General features: G+C 41.9%; 1 protein-coding gene across 1 annotated transcript in view; it reads right to left on the reverse strand.

The window, feature by feature from the left end:
- Positions 1–4,231: 4,231 nt before the first annotated feature.
- The window catches only part of LOC117044644 (calpain-13-like), a 76,183-nt gene continuing 53,168 nt past the window's right edge, over positions 4,232–27,246 (reverse strand). The window contains exons 12-23 of the mRNA XM_033145452.1: positions 24,358–24,495; positions 20,648–20,811; positions 19,795–19,831; positions 19,052–19,169; positions 18,201–18,220; positions 16,765–16,827; positions 14,369–14,426; positions 13,624–13,697; positions 10,648–10,716; positions 9,771–9,849; positions 8,022–8,138; positions 4,232–4,399 (exon numbers count right to left, since the gene is read on the reverse strand). Of these exons, the coding sequence (XP_033001343.1) occupies positions 4,329–4,399; positions 8,022–8,138; positions 9,771–9,849; positions 10,648–10,716; positions 13,624–13,697; positions 14,369–14,426; positions 16,765–16,827; positions 18,201–18,220; positions 19,052–19,169; positions 19,795–19,831; positions 20,648–20,811; positions 24,358–24,495 (1,008 nt within the window). The 3' untranslated portion in view covers positions 4,232–4,328. The remainder of the gene's footprint in view (positions 4,400–8,021; positions 8,139–9,770; positions 9,850–10,647; positions 10,717–13,623; positions 13,698–14,368; positions 14,427–16,764; positions 16,828–18,200; positions 18,221–19,051; positions 19,170–19,794; positions 19,832–20,647; positions 20,812–24,357; positions 24,496–27,246) is intronic.

Raw genomic sequence — 27,246 nt, forward strand, 5'->3', positions numbered from 1 at the left:
TTCCAGAGATTAACCGTGTGCTGCGTGAACAAGTGCTTTCTTTTCTCTGCCCTGATTTCTCTTTCTTGGGAGTGCTTTCCTGGTGTAAATTAATTTGTAGCCTGGGGGGGGGGGATTACCACGGCGTGGACTGTCTCTGAGAACCGTAGACTGTCCCCGGGACAGGTGAGGGTGCTGATCCCTTATTTTCAAATCCGAAACTTGACAGCTATGCTGTAATGTGGTGTTGAATCAGAGGTGATTTTAGGGTGGCATGACCAGTGCGGTTGCACTGCCGCCATGCTGTAGGGGACACCAAAACTATGCTGTAGAATGGAGTGTGAGAAGTGGGACTCATGTCGCACAGAGCCCAAAGTCCGCCACTAAATTTGGGTTGGGGATTTCATCTTAGCTTTATACTGTGATGCTGCTGTTGCAACGTCCCAAGTTGCAGGGTGGGAGAGAGGCCTTGCTCGGTGTCTTCTGGGAGCACCCCTTCCTTCTCACCACAAGGAGAAAGGAGCAGCTTGTGGTGCTCAGAAGCTGATTCTGAGCTCTGTTGCCACTTGAGCTTACCTTATAATCAGTTCCGGGTACCATTTAAGGACCCTCAATTTCTGCACTTTGGTGCTGTCGCTATTAGAGGCATGTCCACTCTGCTGGGATAAGAACATAGGCAGAGCCTGTTGGATCAGGCCAAAGGCCCATCTAGACTGGCACCATGTTCTCACAGTGGCCACCCAGGTGTGCATGGGAAGCCCACAAGCAGCACCTGAGTACAACAGCACTCGCCCCACCAGCAAATCCCTGGAACTGGATAGGGTTTAAGGCGTGAGAGTGCCTTGATCTAGCAGGGTTGGAGACAGAGGGATGTACCACATCGTCCTGCATGTTTTCAGTCTCTGCTTTGTGACCCATAACAGCCCACCTGTTTCCTTCCACAGCAAAAGAGGGAGCAGAGGAATGTGCAACCAAAGCCCTAAAATCACAGACTGAGTTGTTAAATGTTGGAACCAGGTGAATCTCCAGAATGTCTATGCATTGCCGCTTTAATGGAATTTTAATGAAATGCTATAGAATTTTCCGTTTATTTGCTTTCAAAGTAAGCTCGCCATGGATTATTGAGTGCAAATTACACAGGCAGCCTGTGGAACTGCATTCTGCACCGATTAGCTGGTATGCAATGCAGCAGGTTATGAAGTATTAAAAAATCAACTACCTCTTACTGTATGCATGCATGTGCAGACACACACACCCCCCTTTAAATGAAAGGGTTCCCAGAGCAGCTTACAGATCAATATAAAAAGGAGAGAGAACCCCTGCCCCCAGGCTTACAATCTTAAAGACATGACACACAAGCAACAAGGGAATGGGGAGGGCAGAGAAGAGAAGAGGAAAACAAGAAAATTGACTCTTGACTGGATAACTCCTACTGGGATGAAAACGGCTTCAGGGTGTGGGGCAGGGTGGCAGCGAGGTCAAGGCTCCATGGGCACATCCCAAAGAGCACCTGATTGGCTTTGCCAGAGTACCCATAATGCCCTGAGCTCGAAGCCACCCTTTCCCGTCCCAGTAAAGAGCAGGAAAACTACCAGAGATGTAATGAGGGAGTATGCAGAGATGGCGAAACTGACGGGGAAGATCAGAAACCAGGAAGATCAAGTATTTTCAAAAGATTGGAGTAAATTCCTAATTTATTGAAAAGACAGTTAAAATCATTGGCAGGGATGTAATGACACTTGTAATGTGGAATTAATTATGGTAGCAAAATTATAACAAAATTATAGGTAGCAATACCAAATGGAGACCACTGTCTAGTTTTATGCAGCCGGTGGGGGGGGGCACACCTCTTTTTGGACAAGGTTCCTGAAACTTCAATGGTGGGGGAAACAGGCAATGAGCTGTCACATGTTGCATTTTAACTTTGTGGACAAATTCACATGTATTGTCAAATATCACACGGCAGGGGTGGGGAACCTGTGGATCTCTAGGGTTTCCTCTTCTCCCCTTCCTCTCCTCCAACATGTACACCTCACAAATCATCTGTAGGATCAGGAGAACCCCCAGAACAGGGGTGGGGGGGGAGGAGGGAGGGTGTTTTCTCTGGCAAGCAGAAATACATGTACTGGTGAAACCATCTTTTACATTACATTCCACCAATGGTGTGGTTGTGACCTTACTCTTGTTTAAGTCCTGTTGAAACGCATCCATTCTCAACGTTTCAGTCTTATGAGTATTGCTATTATATGGCCATGAAACTCACACTCTGTAACAGTCACTCTGGATGCTCATTTGTTGCATTAAAAAAATTCAATAAAAAATTTAATTTTTTCTTTTTAATGGCTAGTGTTTGCCTTGCGATATTATGTGATTGAGGGGAACCAAAGTGCTTATTAACACCCTTGAGGTTAATTGCAAGAAATAAATCTCTGCCAAGGTTTAGAGGGCATTTAGGGGCAATGTGAAACTCTGCAGGTATACAGCACGTACCAAAAGTTACATGTGAAGCAGGCACACAGTTGCACACAGGAATCCGTTTTCCCAAGTAACAGCCCAACTGTAGTTCAGTAAATGGTGCATTTCTTAAGTAATGGAAGTAGATTGAATCAGGTGGTATAGAGACTGCTGAGCCAGCGCCCAATGTTAGTTCAATGGCCTGTGACTTTCCTGAGGCTGTCATTGAAACCTTAATGATGCACATTTTCCCCTCCTTGCCACGCTTGAGATGGTTTTCCTCCACACTCAAAATAGTCACGTCCAGCACTGTAATCACATGTGCTTGTGGACTGGACCGGCTGCTACAGGGAGACGAGAAGTTGCCTATACCAGGTCAGTGAGCCTAAATATATATTACAGTAATGGCCATGTGATTAGCAATTGCATTGTTAGTTTCTGAAACACAAAATAAATAAAAGGCATGGGTGCTGAGGAGGAGGAGAGCTTTAACGTAAAACAAACAAATGAACAAAATGAAGTTAACAGACTTAAATAAGCTTAATATTCAGTCTATGCATACACAAAAATTAATATCTGTGCTGCCCATAAATGTGTTAATACAATTTTATTATATAAAAATGGAGTTGAACCTTACAGTAAAAAAGATGGGAAGAAAAAAAAAATCCAGAATATAAAAACTCTGTAATGCAATAACTAAAACAGATAAGTCTATAAACAAAACCTATGTCAAAATAATATTTTCACAACATACAAAGAACCATAGAATAATCTGCGTCCAAATAAACAGTGTGTGATTTATGATTCTTCAATGCTATTCTTTAGACAGCTAAAATGTCAGTAGAGGTTGTTCTAAATGGATTAATACATCTATTTAAGTCTGTTAGACGTGACTTTTTCAGTTTTATTTTGCTGTTTAATGAGCCAGGCCTTCTTTCTGATTGTTAAGGTGAGGTTTAAGCCTCCCCTCCCCAACTGTGAGAGCAGGGCAGTGCTGAGGTTGGAGTTGTGTGGATATCCTGACAGAGCCAATCCAATGCTTCTGTTGGTGCACCCACACAACCTCAACTCGCTTTCACCCTGACCCATTCTAACCCCATCCAAGAAAGTCACAGTGGCTGGCGTTGGAAGGGAAACTCCGCCCTACCACACTGGCCACCACTAGCCAAAGATTCGGAGGCTTTTGTTTGTTTATTGACAGTGAATTGCATTGACGTGTCTTTGTAGAACATCTTGGGCGGCTTGTAAGATGTAACATTCATACTGAAAATGCAATTTTCTCCCCCAACACTGAATTCACCAGATCTGGTGATTTTTTATTTATTTTAAATCTTCTTCTTCTTCTTCTTCTTCTTCTTCTTCTTCTTCTTCTTCTTCTTCTTCTTCTTCTTCTTCTATTTTATTATTTCCCCAGCCGCTCTGGGTGGCTTCCAGCAGAGATTAAAAATACATTAAATCTCTCTCATTTGTTCCTTAAAGTATAAACATATAGAGATACCCAGCAGTATTACTGGAGATATTTTGGAGTGAGAACTCCACTCTTGAGCAACCTCAACATCATGTTCTGCATTAGAAAAACCTCAATTCTGAAGTATTAAGTACCAAAGAGAGAATAAAAATCTGTTGCCAAGCCCCCTTTTGCCTTCATTTAATGGACTTGCTGATATGAATAGTTCTTTCTAAATCGGCAAATCCTGAAATGTGAATCCATACCTCCAGACACAATGAAATATACATTCAAAAATCTGCTATGAATGTTTTTGGGTTTAGTGCTCTTTCTCTCCCCCTCCCCTTTTAATAAACCTGTTTCAATCTCATTTGAGGGGGGAAGGCATTTGGTTTCCAAGGATAAAAACAAGCTACTATGAACAATAATGGAAAAGAGGAAGATGGAATTAAGCACCACTTGCCTGATCTTCAGTGAAATAGATTCCTCTCCCATCCGCAGATAAATTGCGAAATGCCTCTAGAGAGCACAAAACAAAGCTTCAATTTGCAAGAAAACAGAAGAGTTTGTAAAACTATAGGAAAAAAGTGGTGGCTTCTAGCATATATATAACCATAATAAAACATTAAACATTAAAAAAAAAAACTTCCCCATATAGGGCTGCTTTCAGATGTCTTCTAAAGGTTGTATAATTACTTATCTCCTTGGCTACGGGGTCGCATAACTCCAAACCCTCCAACATTTCTCCAATGAAAATAGGGATGTCCTAAGGAAAAGCGGGACATTCCGGGATCAATTCAGAAACCGGGACGGCTTCTATAAAACCGGGACTGTCTCTGGAAAATAGGGACACTTGGAGGGTCTGTTATTGTGGGAGCCTTTTTTTTCAGCTGCGCCATTTTGCTTAAAGTTAATCCAGCCCTGTCTCTCTCAGACATTCTTTCTCTCTTTCTCATTTAGGTGGGCCCGCTGTGCTGTGGAAGCTCCCATCACGCCTGCCTCCACCACCTGTCTCTTCAGGTGCTTGCTTTTTTGTGGGGAGAGGGGGAGCGGCTGGCTGTAGGGCCCTGGAGTTGGGCCCTGGACTCTGACCCTAATGGAGCCACAGGCTCATTTCAAGCACCACTGAAATGAACAGAAACCATGTAAGAGGACAGCTGTTTCCCAGAGACGTTGGCCAAGTTCGTTCATGATGCTAAATCATAGTTTAGTGGCAAATGAGCCTTGGCAAGCCATGAAAGCATAAGAAGAGCCTACTGAATTGCACATCTAGTCCAGCATTTTGCTCCCGCATTGGCAGCCAGAAACCTATGAGAAGCCCACAAGTAGGACCCAGAGTGCACTAGCACTCTCACTGCCCGGAACCGGGATTCATACCAGCCTTGGGCTTGTGTGTTTCCCCTCCCCTTTTCTCCAGTTCATCCACAAGGAGGAGAATGGAAACATTCCCCTGGTTGTTGGTTTTTTTTTTTTTTTTTTAAAAAAGCAGAGTTTGCTGTCATGTCCAAGCCAGGATGTGTCATTAGTTTAAATTATGGCTTATTGAAGAAAGCTAGGATCCGAAACCATGGCTTGGTTTTGATTTCGTTTCGATAAATCATCGTTTAAACCAATGTCTGAACTGGGCCACTGTGTCAAAGGAGATAGACCAATGTGCGTGTTGTGCAAGCTACCCAGTATCTCAACCCCCGCCCCCAAAAAACCGCTACTGTGTATGAATGCCACATGCTCTCTTTGCTAGTGTTTTGTATAACGTAATGTCCACTTATGCGCGCTGCAGAAATAATTTCTGCTTGCAACATCCTTTGTGAGAAGGGGGTGGGGTGGGGAGCGTAGAAAAAGGAGCAGCTGGCCTTGTTTGTTGTTTTCTACTAGTCACAGTGAGCTAGAAGGCGATACAGAAGATGGACTCAAAAAGAGATATTCAGCCTTTGCAGTAATATAGTAAGCATCCTTTTCCTGCCTCTAGCTAAACTGCAGGCTTAAGAGACCTAGAATTCTCAGAGTAAAATGGTACATTAATGTTATGGTCTTAACTGCGATTTAATCTCCACCTCCATTTTACAGCAAGTTATAAAGGGGAAGATGCTTTTGATTTAGGTGTTATTACTGTGGATTTCCAGGGAACATGAGTAATGGTCTAACGGGCCTCTTTATTTATTTAACTATCTGTCCTCAATTCGTATTATCGATGTGCTGCCCTTTATTTCCATTTATCAGTAACCATCTCTTGAGCAAATCCCACTGGCAGCGCTTTCAAGTGTTTGAAGAAATGCATAATACGTTTTTAAACTTTTAGTAAAATACAAATAGAAAGATTGTCGTTGGATTCCCCACCCCACCCCCACTGGTTCTTATTCTTGGAATTGTGATTTCTCTTCCAATAACTTTTAAAGGAGATATATTTTATTTTCCTACCGACAATGCAAGATGCTTTTATCAAACGTGTATCATTTAAGTTGGGATTGTATTAAATTTTAGCATCTATCTTGGAAATGTACTGTGTCCTGGCAGGGAAGGGAAAATCTCCCAGGGTGAGAGGCTGAGGGAAGAGGCAAATGTTCCCAGGTGAGAGATAAGAGGGTGCATCTTTCTCTGTATGGGATAAAAGTTAGGATACATCTGTGAGAGAAGACTCTGTACTCTTCTAGCTCTTTTCTTTTCTTCTTTTCTCTTTTCTGCTGTTTTTTGCTTAGAATCAGGGGGTTTTAATTGCAATGTGAAAAGTTTTAATACAACTTTAAAAAAGAAAATGAGAAAATGAACAGTATCCTGCAGTTTGATTTCTTATTTTTGAAGGTTTCTGCCAATAAAGCTTGGAGATTTTTCTCATTGGATTTCCAGAGGTATCTGGTAAGATCCAGTCAACGGCAAAGATCACTCGCACAGCTTGAGCATTCACTTTGCTCCTACATGCTCCTGTTCTAGAGAGACAAGCCACTTTCCAGACAGTGGCTTGTTTCTTTAGCAATATACAAATTGTCCATGTGAGTTTCCCTAGGCGCCTTCCAACCTCAAATTTCAGACTAAGAGAACCTTTTAATATACTGTATACTCTGGCGTATAAGACTACTTTTTAATCCAGGGAAATCTTCTCAAAAGTCAGGGGTCGTCTTATACGCCGGGTGGAGAATCTGCGGTCGAGTATATCTCAAACTCTATATTTTAACTGGAAAAGTTGGGGGTCGTCTTATACGCCCAGTCGTCTTATACGCCGGAAAATATGGTAGGTCTTCGTGTAGCTTTCATATGTCTTCATGTCAACATCTCCCCTTATTTTGCCTCATTATTGGAAGAGTCCACTTTTGAAGGAAGGAAAGGAAAGTTTTGTGTTTGGTAATCGCAAGCCAGCTAAGGAGCTCCAGGTGTGTAAGAAGACATACATGAAACTCCCCTTATTTTAAATTGTTGGCATATGACAGATGCGCGTTTCAGATGTGTGCAATAAAGCTGTCCAGTCCCTTTGAACTGGATGTGCAATCAAATGCACATCTCATCAACATCCTTACACAAATGTCACACTTAAAGTATTGTTTGTGCATGCCTAGAGCTGGGTCAAAGCTAGAAAACAAATGTGTGAAGGTCACTCTCTGCATTGGACGTTTCCATCCTTGGATTTATTCCTACTTTAAAAATAGAAATAATAGAGATAGCTGATTTGAAGTCAGACATTCAGGTGCTTTGCCTATCTATTGAAGGCAGGCAGGCAGGCAGGCAAACAAACAAACAAACAAACAAACCATGAGGCAGTTCCTAAAAAAAAAAAACCACACACATTCACACAAATAATAAGAGCTTATACTTCACAACATGTTTTAGGGAATGGGTTGGATTGGATTGAGTATTCCATTGCTTGAATTATGCTCTATTTTACAACATTTTTTTTTTTGTCATTGCTCTATTTAAATCTACATGCCAATTATTGTTGGACTCCACCTGCCCTCAGCTCCAGTCAGCATGACTGACGGTCAGGGATGGTGGAAGCCTATAGGCCAAAGTGCATTTTCTGATTCTCAGAACATTCAGTCAGTGAGTCACTTCCCCGACAATGGATGCCAAACTACTGCATCAAATGAAAATCTTTAAAACATATTAGCAACTAAGGAAATGTTTTTATGAACATTCGTTGTGTGTAACTTACTTGCCATGGTCTCAAGACGAACCATGCAGCACACAAAATCAGGAAAGTTTATCCTCATCAAGGAGTCACCGTATCGGACGGTCATCAGCTGGAGGGATGTGTCATCGGTGAACAGACCTGAAAAAAGCAACAGGAGAAGGCAAAGGAAGAGATTATAATATATTAAAAAAGGAAACATTGTCCAGTAATGTTCAACAACTGCAGAGAATGGAGTGTTGTCGACTTCCTCAAACATTCCAATCAGGTCCGCTTCCTTTATATATATAAGAAAAGGGTTTATAAAACAGCCCAGAATCTGGAAAGTGGGTGAACAAAGAGTCACAGCTTTACAGTACAATTGCAGGAATGCCTTCTCGGCCTCATTGATTTCCAGGTAACCAGGAATAGGATGCAGCCTTAGTTTGGCAACTCAAACACTAAAGCCATGGCAAGGGGCAGTCAGGTGGGCCCCTGGCTGAAGGAACAGGACCTCAGGAGGGCTCACAATGGCAACAGGAATCCCTGGGGGTGCTAAACTGCTGCTTGGTATTTCCTTTCCTGCCTGCTTAGAAGGCAAAAGGGAAGAGAGAGAGAGAGAGAAATGAATGATATAATCCTAGGCCTGGAAACAAATGTTTGCAATTCATTTGACTTTGGCATATCAGTAATTAGATGCAGGATTTATAGGGTTGAAGGAACTTCTTCAAAGGAACCTACTTGTAAAGCAGGAAGAAGCAGCACATCTTAAAGAGGGCTATGCTTTCCCCCGAATTCTGCTCTTGGGGCAAAAGAAGCTGACTTGGCCATATTTATTATATTCCTACTACTTACAAAGACACACACACCCCTCCCTTTCTTCTGTTCAGGGCCTGTACTGTTTGCTGTTTGCCTTCAAGGACTGCACAGCATGCATTTTTCCTTCCTGTGTTACACTTTATTGCCTTTATTATCACCATACCTTCCTCGCACCTTCCTTTATGCGGCACATTAGTGATAAATTCCAGATAGCGGCATTCAGAGCATCTGCCCCCACTCCAATTGCGCACCAGGAATCATAATAGTCTCTAGAGGCCACCCAACTACCCCTCTCCTCTCCTTTCTTCTCCTGAGCAATCTCACTTAAGTTTGCGGCTGTCGTTTGATCACACTTTCTTTTTCACTCCCCGCCCAGGGGAGGGGAAAAAGAATTAATATGTTAAGGGCACAATGCAGCTTAAACAGCTATCTAAAAAATCTGAATGCTCATCACTAAGGCAGTGTTATTGGATCGTAGCTTCCTCTGCGCAGTGTGATGGATTGCATATATAAATCTACCCGCCAAAGGACTCTGCTGCAAAACATCAGGAACTGGGGAAGCTAAGGGTTAAGGTTGGAGGATCGGTTGCAATTCCAGGATTGTTCAGCAGGTGTCATTGTGAACTCAATGGATTCTTGACTTCGTGAAAGAAACAATCTTCAGCATTCTGCAGAAGGCGCCAGAATTGGAATTCGTGATAGTAAGATCTCTAGTCTATCTTCCCCACTCTTGTCTCTTCCAAGGCTCGTGACCAGGGTTGGTTTGCTTTTTTTTAAATGAACTACACCTGTCACAGCAACCTGACACACACTGCAATTTAGTAGGTGAAACTTTTTTCCATTCCTAATCTCCATATCAGGAAAAAAGCTTCACCTGCTATATTTCTGTTTCAGAAATGTTCCCACAAAGATGTATCAAATTTCAAAACTTAAATTGCCCTTAACTGAAAACACATCCAGAGTTTGTCAGCCTACCTTCTTGCTCTATTACTTTTCTCAAATTGGAAATATATAGGAATCCAGAATTATTTTCATCCTCTCTTTCAAAAATGTCCTGGAAAATATTCAAACCCAAGATAATATTTTAGTACATGGCTAGTATATCGATTCAGTCACTGCCATATGAATTATCATAGCTAGGGATGAGATTTTCTGAACATCTTGATGTTGCGTTTATACACATAGGGTTCTCCCTACCCTAATTCCCATCTCATTTCTTAATCCTTATCAGAAGCGAGTTTCTGCCTGCCCCTCTTCAGTTAAAGCTATGAGAAAGTCTCACATGTTATATCCACTATTACACACAATCTTATGTATAATATTACACATGTATGCATTATACACAGATTCTATGTGCATATACAAAATTCACAAGGGTAACCAGCACATAAACAGATACATACAAAATGCTCATATATACTACTATAAAACTATGTTGCACAAATATAGTACAACATGGACCTTGGCTCTTATATACATATGTGACGTTGTTTTATAATATAATTTTGTATATTACACATAGTGATTTGGGGGGTTAAAAAATAAAAATAAATAAAAGAAACCCAACAGTACATAAGCAGCTTGGGTATAAGCGAAGCTCAGTACAAGAGGCAACTCGGTTGCATGTAAAGTTTGATAAGGTCAGAACCACAAAAATTGTTTATAAATCCATTTAGAACAGCGTGACACAGTGCAGTGAGGGTTTCACATTATTATAGGTTGAAAACCTCTCTTCTCGGGAAAATGAGATCATTAACTATTTAAAAAGTATGAAAAGGGAAACAACAGGAAAAGGCCAAAAGAAAGAACAGGGAAGCAGCTGAGAGTCTGGATTCAGACTGCTTAGTCGTACCTTATACTTATAGAGATTTCGCCGAAGCTTTTCAAACTCTTGCAGCGTGAGTCTTCCATTACCATTGGCCTGCAGATGTGGTCAAGTTTTAAATACGTTTTGATTGGGTTGCTTGTTAAAAGATCAACTTGTGCGCTGGCTGGTGGCCCAGAGTGGGCAAACGATCAAAACATTAGTATCAATGATTTGCCTCTCTAAGCTTTACGTCTTGCCTGGCTTGAGCAGAAATATGGTGCTGTAGGGCACTTCCGGGATCGTACCAAATCAGATGACAGGCAGGGGGGTGGCATATTTGATAGTTTCCTATATTAAAAAAGGAGAAATCCTCCCCACACAGAGAGATAGGACACATCAGGAAAAGGTAGTATTGGAACCTGTCTGACATGCCCAATTTGCATTTGCAGGCTGCTGAGAAATGTCACAAGTACATCATTACTAAAATCCATTAAATTTCAAAAACCGCGAAGACTAAGAAACTACAGTCCCACTTCATCTGATGTATAAAGTGCTATCCTGAGTTATAGGTAGGCTATATACCCTAATGTTTTGTTCTTTACAGGGTGTAAGGGGAAAAGAAATGCAGAAAAGTACACTGGTACCTCAGTTTACGAACTCAATCCGTTCCTGAAGTCCGTTCTTAAACCAAAACCGTTCTTAAACCGAGGTGCGCTTTCCCTAATGAGGCCTCCTGCTGCCAGTGCCCTTCCACTGTTTGGATTCTGTTCTTAGACTGAGGGACACTACTTCCGGTTTTGCAGAGTTCGTAAACCGAATCATTCGTAAACAGGACTGTTCTTAAACCGAGGTACCGCTGTACCTAAATTTAGTGGTAGTTCACAAAACAGTTTCTGATGACACAGGTATCTTGGCATTGGTAAGCCAATTCACAAATACGATTAATTGTGATTCACATTATTGTTTCATTTGCAGTTTGAGATTCCTTTGCTTCAGAATGGCCACTTTAAAGTCACTTACAGAATATTGTAGAAGGCTTTGTTCCCCAATTTGCTTTGGAATATTGTCATTTCTGAAGTCGGATGGTGTCAATTCTTTTGTCTATTATTTTGCACAGAGATTATTCTGGATTCACCTTTTGCAATCCCCCAAATCATGTATACTCCCCTATAACTCAGGATAAAACTTCATGTAACTGACGTGGTGGAATGAGTTCCACAAAAGCTTATACCAGATTATGTTTGTTAGTCTTTAAGGTGCCACAAGATTCTGTATTGTTTTTGCTGACAAAATCTAACACAAGCAATTTTTTTATTAAAAAAAAAGTTGCTACAATAAATTTTGCTTCCTGAATGTGAAACACCTGCTTTGCTTAGACAGTAAATACATTCATTTCCTATGGTTGAATCTCCTTCTAAATTTTAACAATAACGGGAACATATATTTAGCTTGTATCTCCATATATATTTCACACTCCATTAAAAAATGTGTAAAATCTGCCACTGCTAATTAAATACACAGACCTTAGCATTCCAAGTGTGGTCTATCGGGGAGGCAGATTCAAACCAGTTTGTTTAAAGGCAATCTTTAGTTCTCTATGCATCAAGTGTTCAAAATATTAAGGGACCGGACATGAATAATTGTGGAATATTAAAAACGATTTACAGAAATAAATAACTGTCGCAATTACTTTGGAACAGAACATCTTTCAAACACTGCAATAATGCCCTTTGGGCCTTGTCATAGCCCAAGAGATAGAGATGGGAAACTGAAAACCACAAATTAAGAACCACAAAAGGGGCACGATCCCTTTATTATTTGGATTTCTCTCCCCCTAAACCCCTCTCAGGTGCCACAGGAAAGACTTCCATCATTGCCTAGGGATGGGGGAGAAATTTGATCCGTTTGCATCTTAATGCAAAAGTATCTAATTAGCACTTCTCAAAACAATACGTGAATTGAATTTTGCCCTTCCTTTAGAATGCACAATCTGTCTGAATTTTGCAATGCAGTTCTCCAACTGAAAAATGTATACAAAAACATATATACAAAATTGCAATATACTAGGCAAATATGGGGACCAAAAATGTTTTTATTAGAAGAAATGCACACCAAAAGTATGATGAACTCCTCACTGCACTCATAAATCTAGCATATCAGGAAAAGACTGGGTTAGATTCTGTCTGGCATGTTGGCTTTCCATTTGCAGGTTGTTGCTTTTTTTCAACACGGGAGAATGTTCAAGCATGCAAGTTCCCTTCTTCTGATTCATACGCAGAAGTGTAACAGTCTGGTACTTTGGCTGTGAGAGCTCACACTAGATTAACAATGTGCTTTATTGCGTACTCCTTGTCCCAAAAGGAAATAAGCAGCTATGGTGACCAGTTCTAATAGGCAACTTACTCAAAGTCAGGCAAATGTAAAAGAGAAACATGCTTCACAGGTTTTTTGTTTGTTTTTTCGGGGGATGGTTGTGGTGGTTATTGACAATCTGGTGAACTATTATTCTTCCTGTGTTACCTGCGTCTTCTATTTAGATAGTTCACGCAGTGATTTTACTGTTAACAAGACAACATTGGAAATGTAGAACAAAAGGGATCTTTGGTGTGAGCATAAATTCTATCACATTTGCCTTCCCTTTCTCCTAGACATCGGAACAAGTCTGGGCATGAAATGTAGTCTCATAGTTAGGCTCTTCTATGCAACATAAAGTCTTCTTGGATGGAAGAGTGAAGATTGAACTGTATCTAGGTTCTGATAGGAAGTGATTTACAGGAGTGGGTGATATTTCAGGTGTTTCAGGAGAGGGTTGTTTTGATCTCGCCTTTCCTACCTGACATTTAATCGAAAAGTGGACCTTAGAGGGAAGAGTTTGGCCACTTATAGATTCCCTGCATATGCAGTGGGCAGATCTCGTGGCAAATATTTACTTGCGGGGCTCCTGCAGTGGGAAGCACAGCCATAACTCAAAGCAGGGAAGGGCAGCGTAAGGAAGGTTTATTGCATTTGTTGAAAAGATACATCCATCAGAGCTAAAAGGCTCCTGCACGAATCGAAGCTGAATCCATCTCCGCTTCCCCGACTGGCCATTAGATCTATAAACGGATAAATCAGAAAGCAACAGGGACAAAGAATAAGGAGGTTAGGGGAGGAGGCAGGCATGAAGCGGTCCACTTGTAACCCTAGGGATTTGGAGTCTAGGTACCACTACTGCATGCTGTTTCACACGTCACATTTTGCAAAATATACCAGAGGGGCAATTGGAAAAGGACTAGTCCTTGCTTTGGAGTATTTAAGGTTGATTGAAGAACAAGTGTGTGTGTTTGGACTCCTGCCTCTCCAAAGACCTCCTCCTTCCTCCAAATGTTTGCAAGTTATCCTACACTACACACATTCAACACGCCAGTTTTTAACCCAATCACAAACTAATGCCTGAATGAGATTATTTGAACTTAAGGTTGGAAAAAAATGAGAAACTGCAGGAGGCTGAAGTAAACAGATTTCTTCATCCTCACACCTTGCAGGATAGGATAGACTTTCACACAACCACCACCGTGACTTCTTGTTTAGATCTGTGACTCAGCTCTCATTGCAGAGAGTGGCAGACCTAACGGTTGCTGCTCTGTGACTTCAAAATAGGCACATTCACATTCCCGCACATTCAAAATATGCCCCTCTTTGTGTGTGTTTTAGCAACTGTTCAGGACACAAGACAGAAGAAAAAAGAACTTGAAGAAATTAGTTGGCCACCAGCCACGAACTTTACCTTTCTGGACTATTTCATTCAAAATTCCTTGCAGCTGTGAGGCATCCAAGTAAGAGGCCTAATAAAGAACATATGAGAAGGGCTTACAAATGCTACAAAATATGTATATATTTTTAAAAACAACAACAACAACAACAACAACAAACTGTTTCTTCATAGATATAGAACTGAGAGGTTTTTCTGGGCAACCTGACCTTTTCTTGGTAGTGATTCTTCATTCCCAGGGCTGTTGAGCACTTATATTACCTCTACCAAAAACAGCTTGATTCTGCTTTAATTTTTATTCTTAGATAATTAGAATCATAGAATCATAGAATAGAATCATAGAATCCTAGAGTTGGAAGAGACCACAAGTGCCATCCACTCCAACCCCCTGCCAAGCAAGAAACACCATCAAAGCATTCCTGACAGATGGCTGTCAAGCCTCTGCTTAAAGACCTCCAAAGAAGGAGACTCCACCACAGTCCTTGGCAGCAAATTCCACTGTTGGACAGCTCTTACTGTCAGGAAGTTCTTCCTAATGTTTAGGTGGAATCTTCTTTCTTGTAGTTTGAATCCATTGCTCCGTGTCCGCTTCTCTGGAGCAGCAGAAAACAACCTTTCACCCTCCTCTATATGACATCCTTTTATATATTTGAACATGGCTATCATATCACCCCTTAACCTTCTCTTCTCCAGGCTAAACATACCCAGCTCCCTAAGTCGTTCCTCATAAGGCATCGTTTACAGGCCTTTCACCATTTTGGTTGCCCTCCTCTGGACACATTCCAACTTGTCAGTATCCTTCAATTCCCAGCAGCTTATGAGATTTGGGGGTGGGGTGGGGTGGGGTGGAGGTGGGAAGTATTCTTATTATTTATTTCATTTATGAATGACTTCCCAGGAGGCATCCCATGAAAGCAAGTTACAATAGAACAACCTATTTAAAAGAGTTGCATTTATTTATAAAAAAAAACAATTTTAAACAACAGCGCACACACAAAATTGATTCAAATCCAAGACAGATACCAAATATTTTCAGTGTTTTAGGTATGCTGAAAGAGAAATGGCAAGTGCCCCAAAGACAAAAGAGAAGGCACTTGCTTGCCTGATATACAATGGGAAGGAGTTCCAATGGGTGGGTTGCCACCACACGAAGGGCCTGATTCCAGTATTGTGTAGGATGGTATCTGCAGGATGTACTCCCTTGCAGAATGTAGGGAACAAAGCAATCTTTTAGGTGTCCCAACCCCAAGCTATATAGGGCTTTGTACACCAACACCAGCAACCTGAACCTAGTCCAGTAACTAATGGGATACCAGTGAAACTCTTTTCAGAAGTGCCGTAATACAATGGCAATATTCCAGCCCAAAGAGAACAATTGAGCTATCACATTTTGCACTAGCTGCAGGCAGCTTCTGGGATTGTGGCGATCGAGGTGTTCATTGGACTACAACCCCCATTTGCCTATTGCCTATTTATCTTGTGAACTGCCCTGAGATATTTCTACAAAGGACGGTATAGAAATCTAATAAATAATACAAAGTAAATAAATGTTGGGCACACTGGGACACTGAGAGATCAATACAAGCTATGAGAGGCCACAGGTTCTCCATCCCTGTTCTAAGATGCCAGTAGGAAAAGATATACCTATATAATGCTTTGCACTGTTCTTTTGGTATCCGCAGACGAGATCGCATGGAGTTGTGCCTCTGCAACGCTGCCATAACACCATGGCGTAAAAAGAGCTGAGAATCTGGCCTATTGCCCCTGCAGCTCGGAGTTGCTTGACTCACGAACCATGGAGAAACTTCCTTCGTTGCCCTCTCTGCTCCCAGAGACAAACCTTGTGCATTATTCGCAGCAGGCAGTGTCATTTTCACCTTTTATGCATTGATATAACTATTAGCTGTGAGAGGTCTATTGTGCAGAGGCTTTTGGCAGCAAATTTTTCTCTTGACTAAGTCAAGGAGTCCTTTATAACAGTTTATTAAGCTATTAACAGCATCTCCTGTGAACACATGCAGCTCAGCTCAGAAAGAATGGGAATCAATTACCCAAACATTGACTGATGTCTGCTTTCCAAACGCAGCAAGTGCAAACTGGAAGTAATTCTGATCACAGTAAAATATGATATACATACCCACATATATTTGTAGCCAAGGGTTACTGCTAATTGCTTGTTTAAGGAACACCTTTCTCCCCTCAAGCAATCAGCCCTGAGCCATCTATTATGTTTTAGCTGGGTTCCTTGCCCTATTTGTTACAGCAGCTGGCAAATCAATAGAGTTTTGAGATACCCACCCGAGATCTGCATTTGCTAAAGCTGAATAAAGAGCAAGACGGGAGACTTTTATTTCCCAATCCTACATGCCATGTTGATGCAGACAATTTTTTTTCTTCCCCATTCAACGTACCTGATTAGCATATCTTAGGAAGATATTTTCATAGGAGTTGTCTTGATTCCACTTGGGCACAACCTGGATCAAAGGAAAGTGTGTGCGTACAAAATCAGTCACAAAAATCAGTCGGCATGAGACGACATCATCTTATTTTTATTCAAACGACCCACAGATGTTTCAGGCAATTTGGAGTTAGCAACATTTGCACAAAAGGAGATTCAGTCACCACCTCAAAAGTATGAAAGCGGGAAGAAATGTGATACAACAGAACTCTGTTCTCGGGTTGTCAATTATCCCTCCTTAATTACCTGAATTCACTAAATTCCCCCCTGTGGCCCCACGTTAATTCTGGCAAATGTAAACTACATCCCTCCTATATCTAAACTCAGATTAACCACAAATAATTTGGATGTGCAAGCTCTGGGTTGGGCGGGGGACAGAGAAGGTTGCTCTGTAGTATTAATCAGGCAGGGAGCAGAGAAAGAGAAATTGGTGTTAATTTTATGAAGGTTTTGCACAACAGCAAGGCTTCAAAAATGAAAGCCCCAAGGATGACTACAATTGGCAGTCTTTCACTGGCAGAATGTGCCAGGTTTATGGAGCAAAACAAAAGACAAAATGAGACAAAAAGGGTAAGACTGGGAACTATCAAAGCTGGGAGACTTAGGGCAGAATGCTTTCCACTGGCTGAGGGGCTGTAGGGTTTAATAGAAGCCCTGCCATGCCGGTGGAGCACGAGACATGCTGTTACCACACACACACACACACACACACACACACACACACACACAACACAACACAACACCGGTTCAACACCTCACTGGCATATTGACTCAGCGCAGTTTTGGGCATTTTATGGGTGGTACAGGGGAGGGGCATACTTATGCTATAGCCTGTGCCTCTTCAAGGCCTTGCCCCCATCAACAGTGGAAAAAATTCTGCTTCCCAGCCTGTGCCAGCCTTCACCAACCTAGTATCTTTCAGACATTTTGGACTTCAACTCCCTTTGGCCCTGCTGGATAAGGCTGATGGGAATTGTAGTCCAAAGCATCTGCAGGGCACCACAATGGCAAAGTCAGCAAGCTACTGGAGGCTGCTGCCGCCAATGTGTTTTTTTGGTTTCCCTTGCTGCATGCCCTGGCTCTGGGCTGCTGGGCAGAAGAGTCTTTCCCCTTCCTCGGGTGGTCCTGAACCCTCATCCTAGAAGGACTGTGTGTTCTCTGCAGCCATCCTGCCAAGCAGTTGTGTGGGTGGCATGTTGTATAGGTTCTCCTTCCTCCCCATTGTGCTCATAAGAAGGGGAAATAAGGGGCTTTGAAGCCAGGCCATGGGGATGGCTGAGGACTTCTGGTGGTGGTTTATTGCAATTTGGGGGCTTGGTAGAGTGGGACATTTTGGTGCCATCTCCCTACACAAAGATGCCCAGATGGAGCCAGTTGTATACAGTATACGGTAGTTTCCTTTGCTTCACCTAAATTAGATCAATCATTCAGTTTACCCAATGTAAATAAGTTAATTGGCATGTTGAGAACATGAGCTGAGTGGACTCACTGAGAGTTCAGCACATTGTGAACCAGACATGTGATTAGTAGCCATGTTTGTGACTGTCTCTCCACATGCCCAGTTCACAACCCACTCCCCTTTATTTATTGTGCCACATTTATTTCCCTCTTTAGACGCTTTAGATTACAATTTTATACCCACTGACCTGGCGATAAGTTCCAGCTTCCTTAGTGGGACCTACTTCTGAATACATAGGACTGTGCTGTAAAAGGAATTTAAATATTTTTTATCTTAAACAGCCCGTCATAGAGATCTGCAGAACAGCACATTCAACTAAGAATTAGTATGGCGAGAACCTGAAAACAGTTTAAGTGATCATCCTTTGAGGGTCATTTTGCTTTGCTTCAAGACAGATAAGGGAGCTGTAAGGCAATGAGAACAATTTTGGTGGTATGGTTCCCTGAGGCGCCCTCAATAGCTAAATTATAGGCATGATGTACCCAAAGTTAAGCACACAAGACCCTGTGATTTCAACTGAAGGAATTTGAGCATGTTTCTCCCACTGAAATCAAAGGGAATTAAAGGCCATGTTCAGAAGATCATGTATTGACTTATTAAATACTTCAGAATTTAAAGAACTGTGGCCATGACTTAATATTCCGGCTTGTTCCAAAGCTGTTAACCATTGTTCTATGGTTCCATGGTTTGGATGAAATGGGACACTACATTTAACTGAAGTCTTCTTGTTTTGCATGAAGGAAAGAGGTGAAGGGGCTGCATGCACACCCAAAAGGCTCACTTATGCCCCAGTTCTCTAAGCCAAGATACGATTGTCCAAACACAGCCATCATATCCTTGTCTTTCACTACATTCTGCTCTTTGGAAGAGTCTTGCTCCACTTCTAGTGCGAATTCTCCCTGTAAAGCAGTTTAAACAGCTATTAAATCACAGTTTGAACTTCTTCTGTTGATCTTAAGTCAGCTGTTTAACCTATTTTTCTCTCAGGGGGTGTAAATGCTTCCAAAGATGAAAAAAATGGATTTATTTGACATAAATTTGGAGCAGGTCCCTTGACATTAAATGGCATAAATTAGCAAGATCCAGACACTTGTGTTTTTCAGAGCAACCCCAATAATGCCAAGAGTGTTACAATTTCTTCTTAGATACTGAGTATCACAGATGGGCCTTCAAATACATGGCATTCAGCCTGTGGCTCTCCAGATGTTTGTGGCCCTCCAGATGGCAAATGGTCGAAGATGATTGGAGGTATAGTCTACCAACATCTGCAGGGCCATAGAATCTGTTTTCCTGGACAGGCTACTTGCCTCTCCTTCACTCCTGCCAGCTGACTGCTCTACCTTTTTACTGCCCTGGTGAGGCCAACCCAACGCAGGTTGATCTAGGGCTGTCTTGAACTGAACTATCCAAATTGGGCCAGATTGAGTCAATTCAGTTCTGGATCCAGGCTTTCAATAAGTGGAAGGCACAGCGTACGTAACTGCTTCACATTTAAAGGCAACACCACTTTCTACAGCTACATACCTCTGTTACCACTGGACTCAGCTCAGTATTTGGCGCCCTAATAAACAAAAGGAAGAAGAAAAAGAGAGAACTGCATTAGGATAGAACAAGATGTCTGTGTTGCTAGTTAAACACTGAATACTGAATTCAGGTTCCCTGGCAAGGCATCTTATCCAGGCCTGCAGCAGAGATACTTTTTTCTATGGGAAGAGAAGGTTGGAGGAGTCTGGAAATTGTGTTGTATGGTGCACAGTTAACTTACCATGCCAGAATGCAACACAGGTAGGCCTACAAATTAAACCCATGATTCAAGGGCATTCTTTTTCAGATAAAGGAGATGCAGAGGACCAGTGAGGGGGGCTCCTTCTTCCCAGCCATTTGGTGGCTCAAAATCACACACACACAAACACACACACCTGCTTTTCTCCCCAAGAGTGTAAAGATTCAGTGTGTGTATATATTTTCTCTTGGAAATAAAGCAGTTGGGATGGGTGGGTTTGGGGCAGACAAATGGCTGGGATGGAAAGTGTTTAAACAACCAGCTCTCTTCCAACAGTCTTCTGCTCAGTCTGAAGCTACTGTCACATTCTTGGGCCACAATCCACAACCTAGCTGAGAGGATTCATAGAAAGAGAGCTGGGGGAGATCTGGTCTTGCCCTACTCCTTTGGCTCAGAGCACCCTTCACCACCCCCATAAAAAATAAGACAAGAGTCCTTTAAACAGCAGATACTGTTAATGAGCTCAGTTTTGGGGACATATCTGCATGCATGGTGAAAGTGATCGCCCATAAGCTGGGGAATGGAATAAAAGAAAACATTGGTAAAGAGACACTGGCTCATGACGAGAACAGGCCTGAATGCCTGTTTACATACCTGTAGTTGTTTTGGTTCTTTAGAAAGATTCGTAGAATGAATTCTGACTCTTGGCCTCCTTGTGATATTTCTGGAATAATGATGTAGTTCCCAGGGCTCAACTGAAATATCTTAGTGACATCTCGTTGTTTTATGAATCCCTTGTCGTAAATGGTGGTTCTATCCTGAGAAGCAATATATGTGAGAAGAAATGAGCAGGAATTCTGGAGTAACTATCACAGAATGCCATCCTCTAATTTTTAAAATACATTGTGCAGGTCAACCAAGGGTAGAAATGAGTTGGAGAAGGGATAACAACTTGCTGATGATAGTACTGTTCAAACTGTTAGACAGAAGAACAAACTGCCTCAGAAAGGGGAGGATTTTAAATGGAGTTTGGATGGCCGCTGATCAAAGATATTGAAGCAGAGAGGATTTCCTGCATTGGCACAGAGCTACACTAGATGACCTTCAAGGTACATTTCAACTCTGTTTTTCTAATCTTCTGCAAGATCAGAGGCACCTAACGTAGTTGTTCTCCATCCAAAAATAAACAGCAGGAGTGCTGGTGAACTGAATTCATGGTCCTATAGGGAAAACACTCAACCAGGGATGGATGATTCAGTCTTGATTTATCTCAATTTCTCATTTTTCCATTTTAAATTCAGTTGGCCACATTTCAATATCCCTTTGTGTACTTTGTTGTTGTTGTTGTTGTTGTTGTTTTGTTTTTTTAAGTCCTCAGAAATGTACCATAATTTTGATGGGCATTCCTCCTGAAATTCACAATTCCGCAAGCCATTTTTCCTAATTTGGGATTGTTATTTCACAATGCATACTTTCCCCTAATATGCATATTTTTTTTTGTACTTCTTGGGGAGGGGATTGGGGTGGTGAATTGCACTGCAAAATTCAGACAAGCGTGGATTTCAAAGGGTGACTACATTTTTAGGTGTGCATTGCTTTTGGAAGTGTGAATTGGGTAGATTTGCATTAACATGAGAAGCAACCTGACTTCTTCCTCCATTGCTGAACTCAGGAAATCTTTGGTGAACAGAGATCCTATCTCCATATTTGGAACCCACACAAACACAGATTCCATGACCATATGCTTGCTACAGCTCTGGCACAGACTATGAACCTGATATCCATTCTCATAAGAAAATGTCATATCCTGTCACATTTGTTGCTGTTCCAATATTTTCATCAAGCTGGAGCAATAAATAAAATGCAACAGCTATTATTGTGATGACACATAAAGACAGCATAATAAAAACCCTTACTAAACATATTCTTACAAATACACTGGAGTGTATAAATCCCATTTAGAGTGGTTTCACAGTGTGGCACAATAATTTATGAGCCATGCCTTTGGAAAGGGTGGGGGGAGAATATAAACTGCTGTCTTGCAAAGAGAAAGGGGGGAGCCTATTTTTTTTAAAGGGGAGCATGGCAGGCATTTGGACATCAAGGCACGATGGATTAAAACTTCAACAAACCTAAATGGGGACAGTTCTTTCAGACTAATGGAGTCATTTATATTTAAGAATTTCTTTTGTCATGGAGACATTCAGAGTGCCTTTATAATGATGTTTATAACAATGTTTTCAACCAATCGTCCCATGTCTTTGTAACACGGGCTGAAGAATCATTGCTACAAACAGAAAATCTTTTCTCCAGGTCCCCAGCACTGTGCAACTGACAGTACATGCATTATCACACCTTTGTACTTCCCCCACTAACCAAATCTGCATGTCTTAGATCTTTTAGGCAATTGGAAAGATCAAGATCTTTGTCTAGGATGAAACGTGAAATAATTATTCATTGGACACAGTGTCCAATGTCATCCATTGTGTTATTGTCATCTATAACATCGTGGAGAAAGGCAATCTTTACAGCAACTACACCATGCCATTAGTTAGGGATGTGGGTGGTGCTGTGGTCTAAACCAGTGTTTTTCAACCACTGTTCCGCAGCACACTAGTGTGCCGCGAGATGTTGCCTGGTGTGCCGTGGGAAAAAATGTAAAATTCAAGAGAATTACTTTATATATAGTCAATATAGGCACAGAGTTAATTTTTTTTAACATTTTCTAATGGTGGTGTGCCTCGTGATTTTTTTCATGAAACAAGTGTGCCTTTGCCCAAAAAAGGTTGAAAAACACTGGTCTAAACCACTGAGCCTCTTGGGTTTGCTGAGTGGAAGGTCGGTGGTTCGAATCTACGCGGCAGGGCTGAGCTCCCGTTGCTCTGTCCCAGCTTCTGCCAACCTAGCAGTTCGAAAGCATGCCAGTGCAAGTAGATAAATAGGTACTGCTGCTGTGGGAGGAAGGTAAATGGCATTTCCTTGCTCTCTGACACTTGTCATGGTGTCCTGTTGTGCCAGAAGCGGTTTAGTCATGCTGTGGATAAATGCCGGCTCCCTTGGACTGAAAGTGGAGATGAGTGCCGCACCCCATAGTCGAATTTGACTGGACTTCATTTTTTTTTTACCATGCCATTAGCATTTTTCTCTATATAAACCTGGTAAGATTTGACCCACGGCACGACTAGAAGTGTATACCACTCCTTCCAGCCCAGTTCTTAAAGGAGTCTTATTCTCACATATACTGGTCATTGTACTACCCAAAACATTGTATGCATTATGTACAAGCAGGGGTGGGAAAGCTTTTCAGCACAAGGGATGCAACCTCTTGCAGGGAATCTTTTGGGAGCCACAAACGAGGGCAAGGCCAGATGGACAAGAGGGCAGAGCAATGGATGCAAGTCTTACCTTCTTGCAGGAAGTTATATTCCAGCCATGCAAGAAGGTCAGAGGTTTCTACTCACAGACATGCCACACACCTCTTCATTCTCCTTCCAGGCAAGCAAGAGGCATTAGACAGGGACACAAAAGTGCTTAAAGAGGGCAGGTGGCCTGAGGAGAGTCCCAGTGGACAGAAAGAGCTGGTGAAGGACCATCTGAACGACGGCCTCTCCCCATATAAACCGTCCCAGACTCTATGCTCATCATTTGAGGCCCTTCTTTGTGTGCCTCCTCCATGAGAGGTCCGGAGGGTAGCAACATGAGAATAGGCCTTCTCTGTGTCTGTGGGAAGGGAGGGGTATTGTTTTTTTGTTTCTCCTGTCCACCCACATTGATTCTAGCCAGATTGGGCACATCAACAGGGTCATGTGTTCTCATGATTGAATCATAACATAGCACTTGCCTCTTTGGTAAGCATGAACTCTAAGGCAGCAGGGGTTCTTACTATGGTTCGGGAGAGGGGGTGGAAACTAAATCTACGGTAAAATGCTCCTGAGACCCCCAGACATGGAACATTTACAAGAATGCTATTAGCACTAAATATCCTTCTCAGGGATAGTCCAGTTAAAATCTAATTAAAATCCCACATTTTTAATCTGTGCTTAATGAATAAGTTAATGAAATTGATTACTCAATTAATTATTTTAGTGCTAATTATACCTCTCTTGGATCAGATAACATTTCCTGTTTACTCTGTGCTGGTTCTTGCTGTTTCCTCCCCATGACTAGCACCACGCAGACGTGTTTAATATACAAACCTACAAAATTATAGATGGATGTGCTAACACCTCACATGAGGATTTTAGAATTGTAGAGTTGGAAGGTACCCCAAGGGTCATCTAGTCCAACCCCAGGCAATGCAACAATTTTCAATTAAGCCCCCAAGACAGATGGACAAGGACTTTTGCGCAGAGATCTTAAGCTACCTCTTGGGTTCTTGAACTCATTTCTGTGTGCTGGAGACTCTCCTCAACCTTTCTTGTCCAAGCCCCTCTTCTTATGGCAGAGGATACTTCCAAGGTTCTCTCACATTTTGGAAGCACCTTATCAGCCACTGCAAGGGGCTACTTTCAAAGCAGGCCATAAGTAGGAATGAAACTGAGTTGTTCACAAACAAAGAACCTGTATTGATCCTTGGCATACCAACCCTCATGGGCTGTGTCTGGATGGTAGACTGCACACTGGAGCAGGAACAAGGGCAAGCTGCTCCCTCTCCTCTCCATGTGTGCCCCACATTTCCTCCCCAAATCTGCTACTTAGGGTTAGGGGAACTTCCAGAACAGATCTGGGGGCAGTACAGGGAGGAGGAGGAGGAGGAGGAGGAGGAGGAGGAGGAGGAGGAGGAGGAGAAGAAGAAGAAGAAGAAGAAGAAGAAGAAGAAGACGTTCCATGGTGTGGTGCAGCCAGAAGTCCTTTCACTAACAGAATTGCCTCATGGGGTACCACCCCTTGAAACTACTTGCATAGATTCAGCCACAGTAAATCCAGTTGAGAGTGCAACTGCCTGAAGACAAGAGTAATATTTTCTAAGTGAAAATAAATACCGACAGTGAAAAGTGGGAGAAGCTGGAGATGCACAACAGGAGAGACATAATTATTCTGAAAAAGATACCCCAAGAGCACTGTCAGAGGCTGATATATAATATGATCTCAAAGATAAGCTACAAACAGGCTACTTTAGTGTAATCCCAATGAGACGTGTGAAGAAAACATGCCTTTAACTGCCTTTTAAAGTCCAGCTTTGTGGAAATGTGTAGTTCAATGTCTCATGCCTGTAACCCACCATTATAGGCATGTTTTGGATTGGTTGCATATTCTAAACTAATTTTTTTCCCAACATCCTGAGCCAAGGGATGCTTACTTGGAAGCAAGCCCCACCAGTGGTCAACGAGGCCTAGTATTACAGACAAAATAAATTAGAACATTCCTATTGATTATGCTGACTGGCACTTTAAAATATTGGAAACAGGGAGTGTCAAGAAAAGCCTTTCTTCTTCTGCTTCTGCGTTGACCAAAGTTTGATTTCAGCAGGACTCCGGGTAGCAGAGAAAATTGGTTTTTGGCTCTTAGTAATGAGAATGAGATCATGGATTGACTGCAACTGTGTTATCTGGCAGTGACTAGTAGCTCAAGGTCAATATGGTGGCTTGCTTAATTAACAGCAACTGTGCAACTCTGAGAATGCCACATATTCAACTACTGGAAAGTTCCAGCCAGTTGAATTTCTGACTGGTTGGGAAATTCTGGCCTGGTTGCTTGGCCATTCCCTACAAGATTGGGTTATTATATTCCTCTATGCTTCACACATCCTCCCTAATGCCTGAGCACACATCTGTGCTGTTCAATCTTGTGGTGTGGGGTCAAGTACCTTGTAGATTAGACTAGGTTAATCTACTTAATTCCAATGTGTTGCCCTTTTGGCCAATGCCAAAAAAGGTGGTCACATATTACTTCTATTAACAAACTCAGGTGGTGAGTTCAGTCTCCATTTTAGTCAAAACCAGGACACTGAGAAGCAAGAGTCCCATGGTTTTCAGGACTTCAAACGTTCATAAACCGGGCTGTTGATTGTCTACATGCTGGCTACATGCTGTATTTATAACAATTTTGAATGCTTTAAAACAGGGGTCAGCAAACTTTTTCAGCAGGGGATCGGTCCACTGTCCATCAGACCTTGTGGGGGACCAGACTATATTTTGGGAAAGAAAAAAAAAAGAATGAATTCCTATGCCCCACAAATAATCCAGAGATGCATTTTAAATAAAAGAACACATTCTACTCATGTAAAAAGATGCTGATTCCCGGACCATCCACAGGCCAGATTTAGCAGGCGATTGGGCTGGATCCGGCCCCCTTTGCCTTAGGTTACCTAACCATGCTTTAAAATGTTTTAAATTTTGTTTTGTGGTTCTTTTAGGGGCTGTTCAATGTTACACTTTGTGTGTCACTTTCTGTGGTCTTTTATTCTAGAATGTGCCACAGTTTCCACATACAACTTCACTTTATAATTTTCAAGTTTTGTCAAACCAACAGAAACCAGAACCTCCAGCCAAATGGCTAAGGAAAGATTCTGCTCTGCCTTGCGGCTGCAGTGTATTCCTGAATTAACATTCTTAAGAGTGGAATGAAGTGCCCTCCTGAGGCTCTACACCCATCTTTCTTTGTAGGGAGAGAAATTACCTAACCTGAAGCTTCATCCACACTACGTATTTAAAACACTCTTGTACCATTTCAGCAGCCATGGCTTCCACGCAAAGAATCCTTGGAACTGTAGTTCGTTAGGAGTGCTGAGAATTGTAGTTCTATGAGGAGTAACTTCATTTCCCAGGATTCTAGGGGGCAAACCATGACTGCTAAAGTGGTATAAATGTGCTTTAAATGTGTAGTGTGAGCACCACCACTTCAAGAAAAATCCTCTCCCGAGGCAATGGTATACATTATTACTTCTGAATTCTTTAAAACTCAAGAATATATTAAACCTTCTCATGGCTGCAGAAGGGGACAGAAAGAGATAGGATGTTTGTAGCTAAGGGAAAGGGGGAGCAGATCAATGGCACCATAATTTATCAGGGTCTCTGTGTGTGTGTGTGTGTGTGTGTGTGTGTGTGTGTGTGTGCGCGCGTGTGTGTGCGTGCGTACACAATTTGTGTGATGTGTTAAGATCTCAGAAATAAAAATAATGGTATATTTCATACTAAAACTACCATCCTAAACATTTTTTACCTGAAACAAGTCCTATATTGATTAATTTAGGTAATTTCTTTTCTTTAGCATGTTTGAACCAAATCCAAACTGCGTAACTAAGTCACTACACA

This window comes from Lacerta agilis, chromosome 3 (genome assembly GCF_009819535.1).
Source record: "Lacerta agilis isolate rLacAgi1 chromosome 3, rLacAgi1.pri, whole genome shotgun sequence".
In the NCBI taxonomy this organism is placed as follows: domain Eukaryota; kingdom Metazoa; phylum Chordata; class Lepidosauria; order Squamata; family Lacertidae; genus Lacerta; species Lacerta agilis.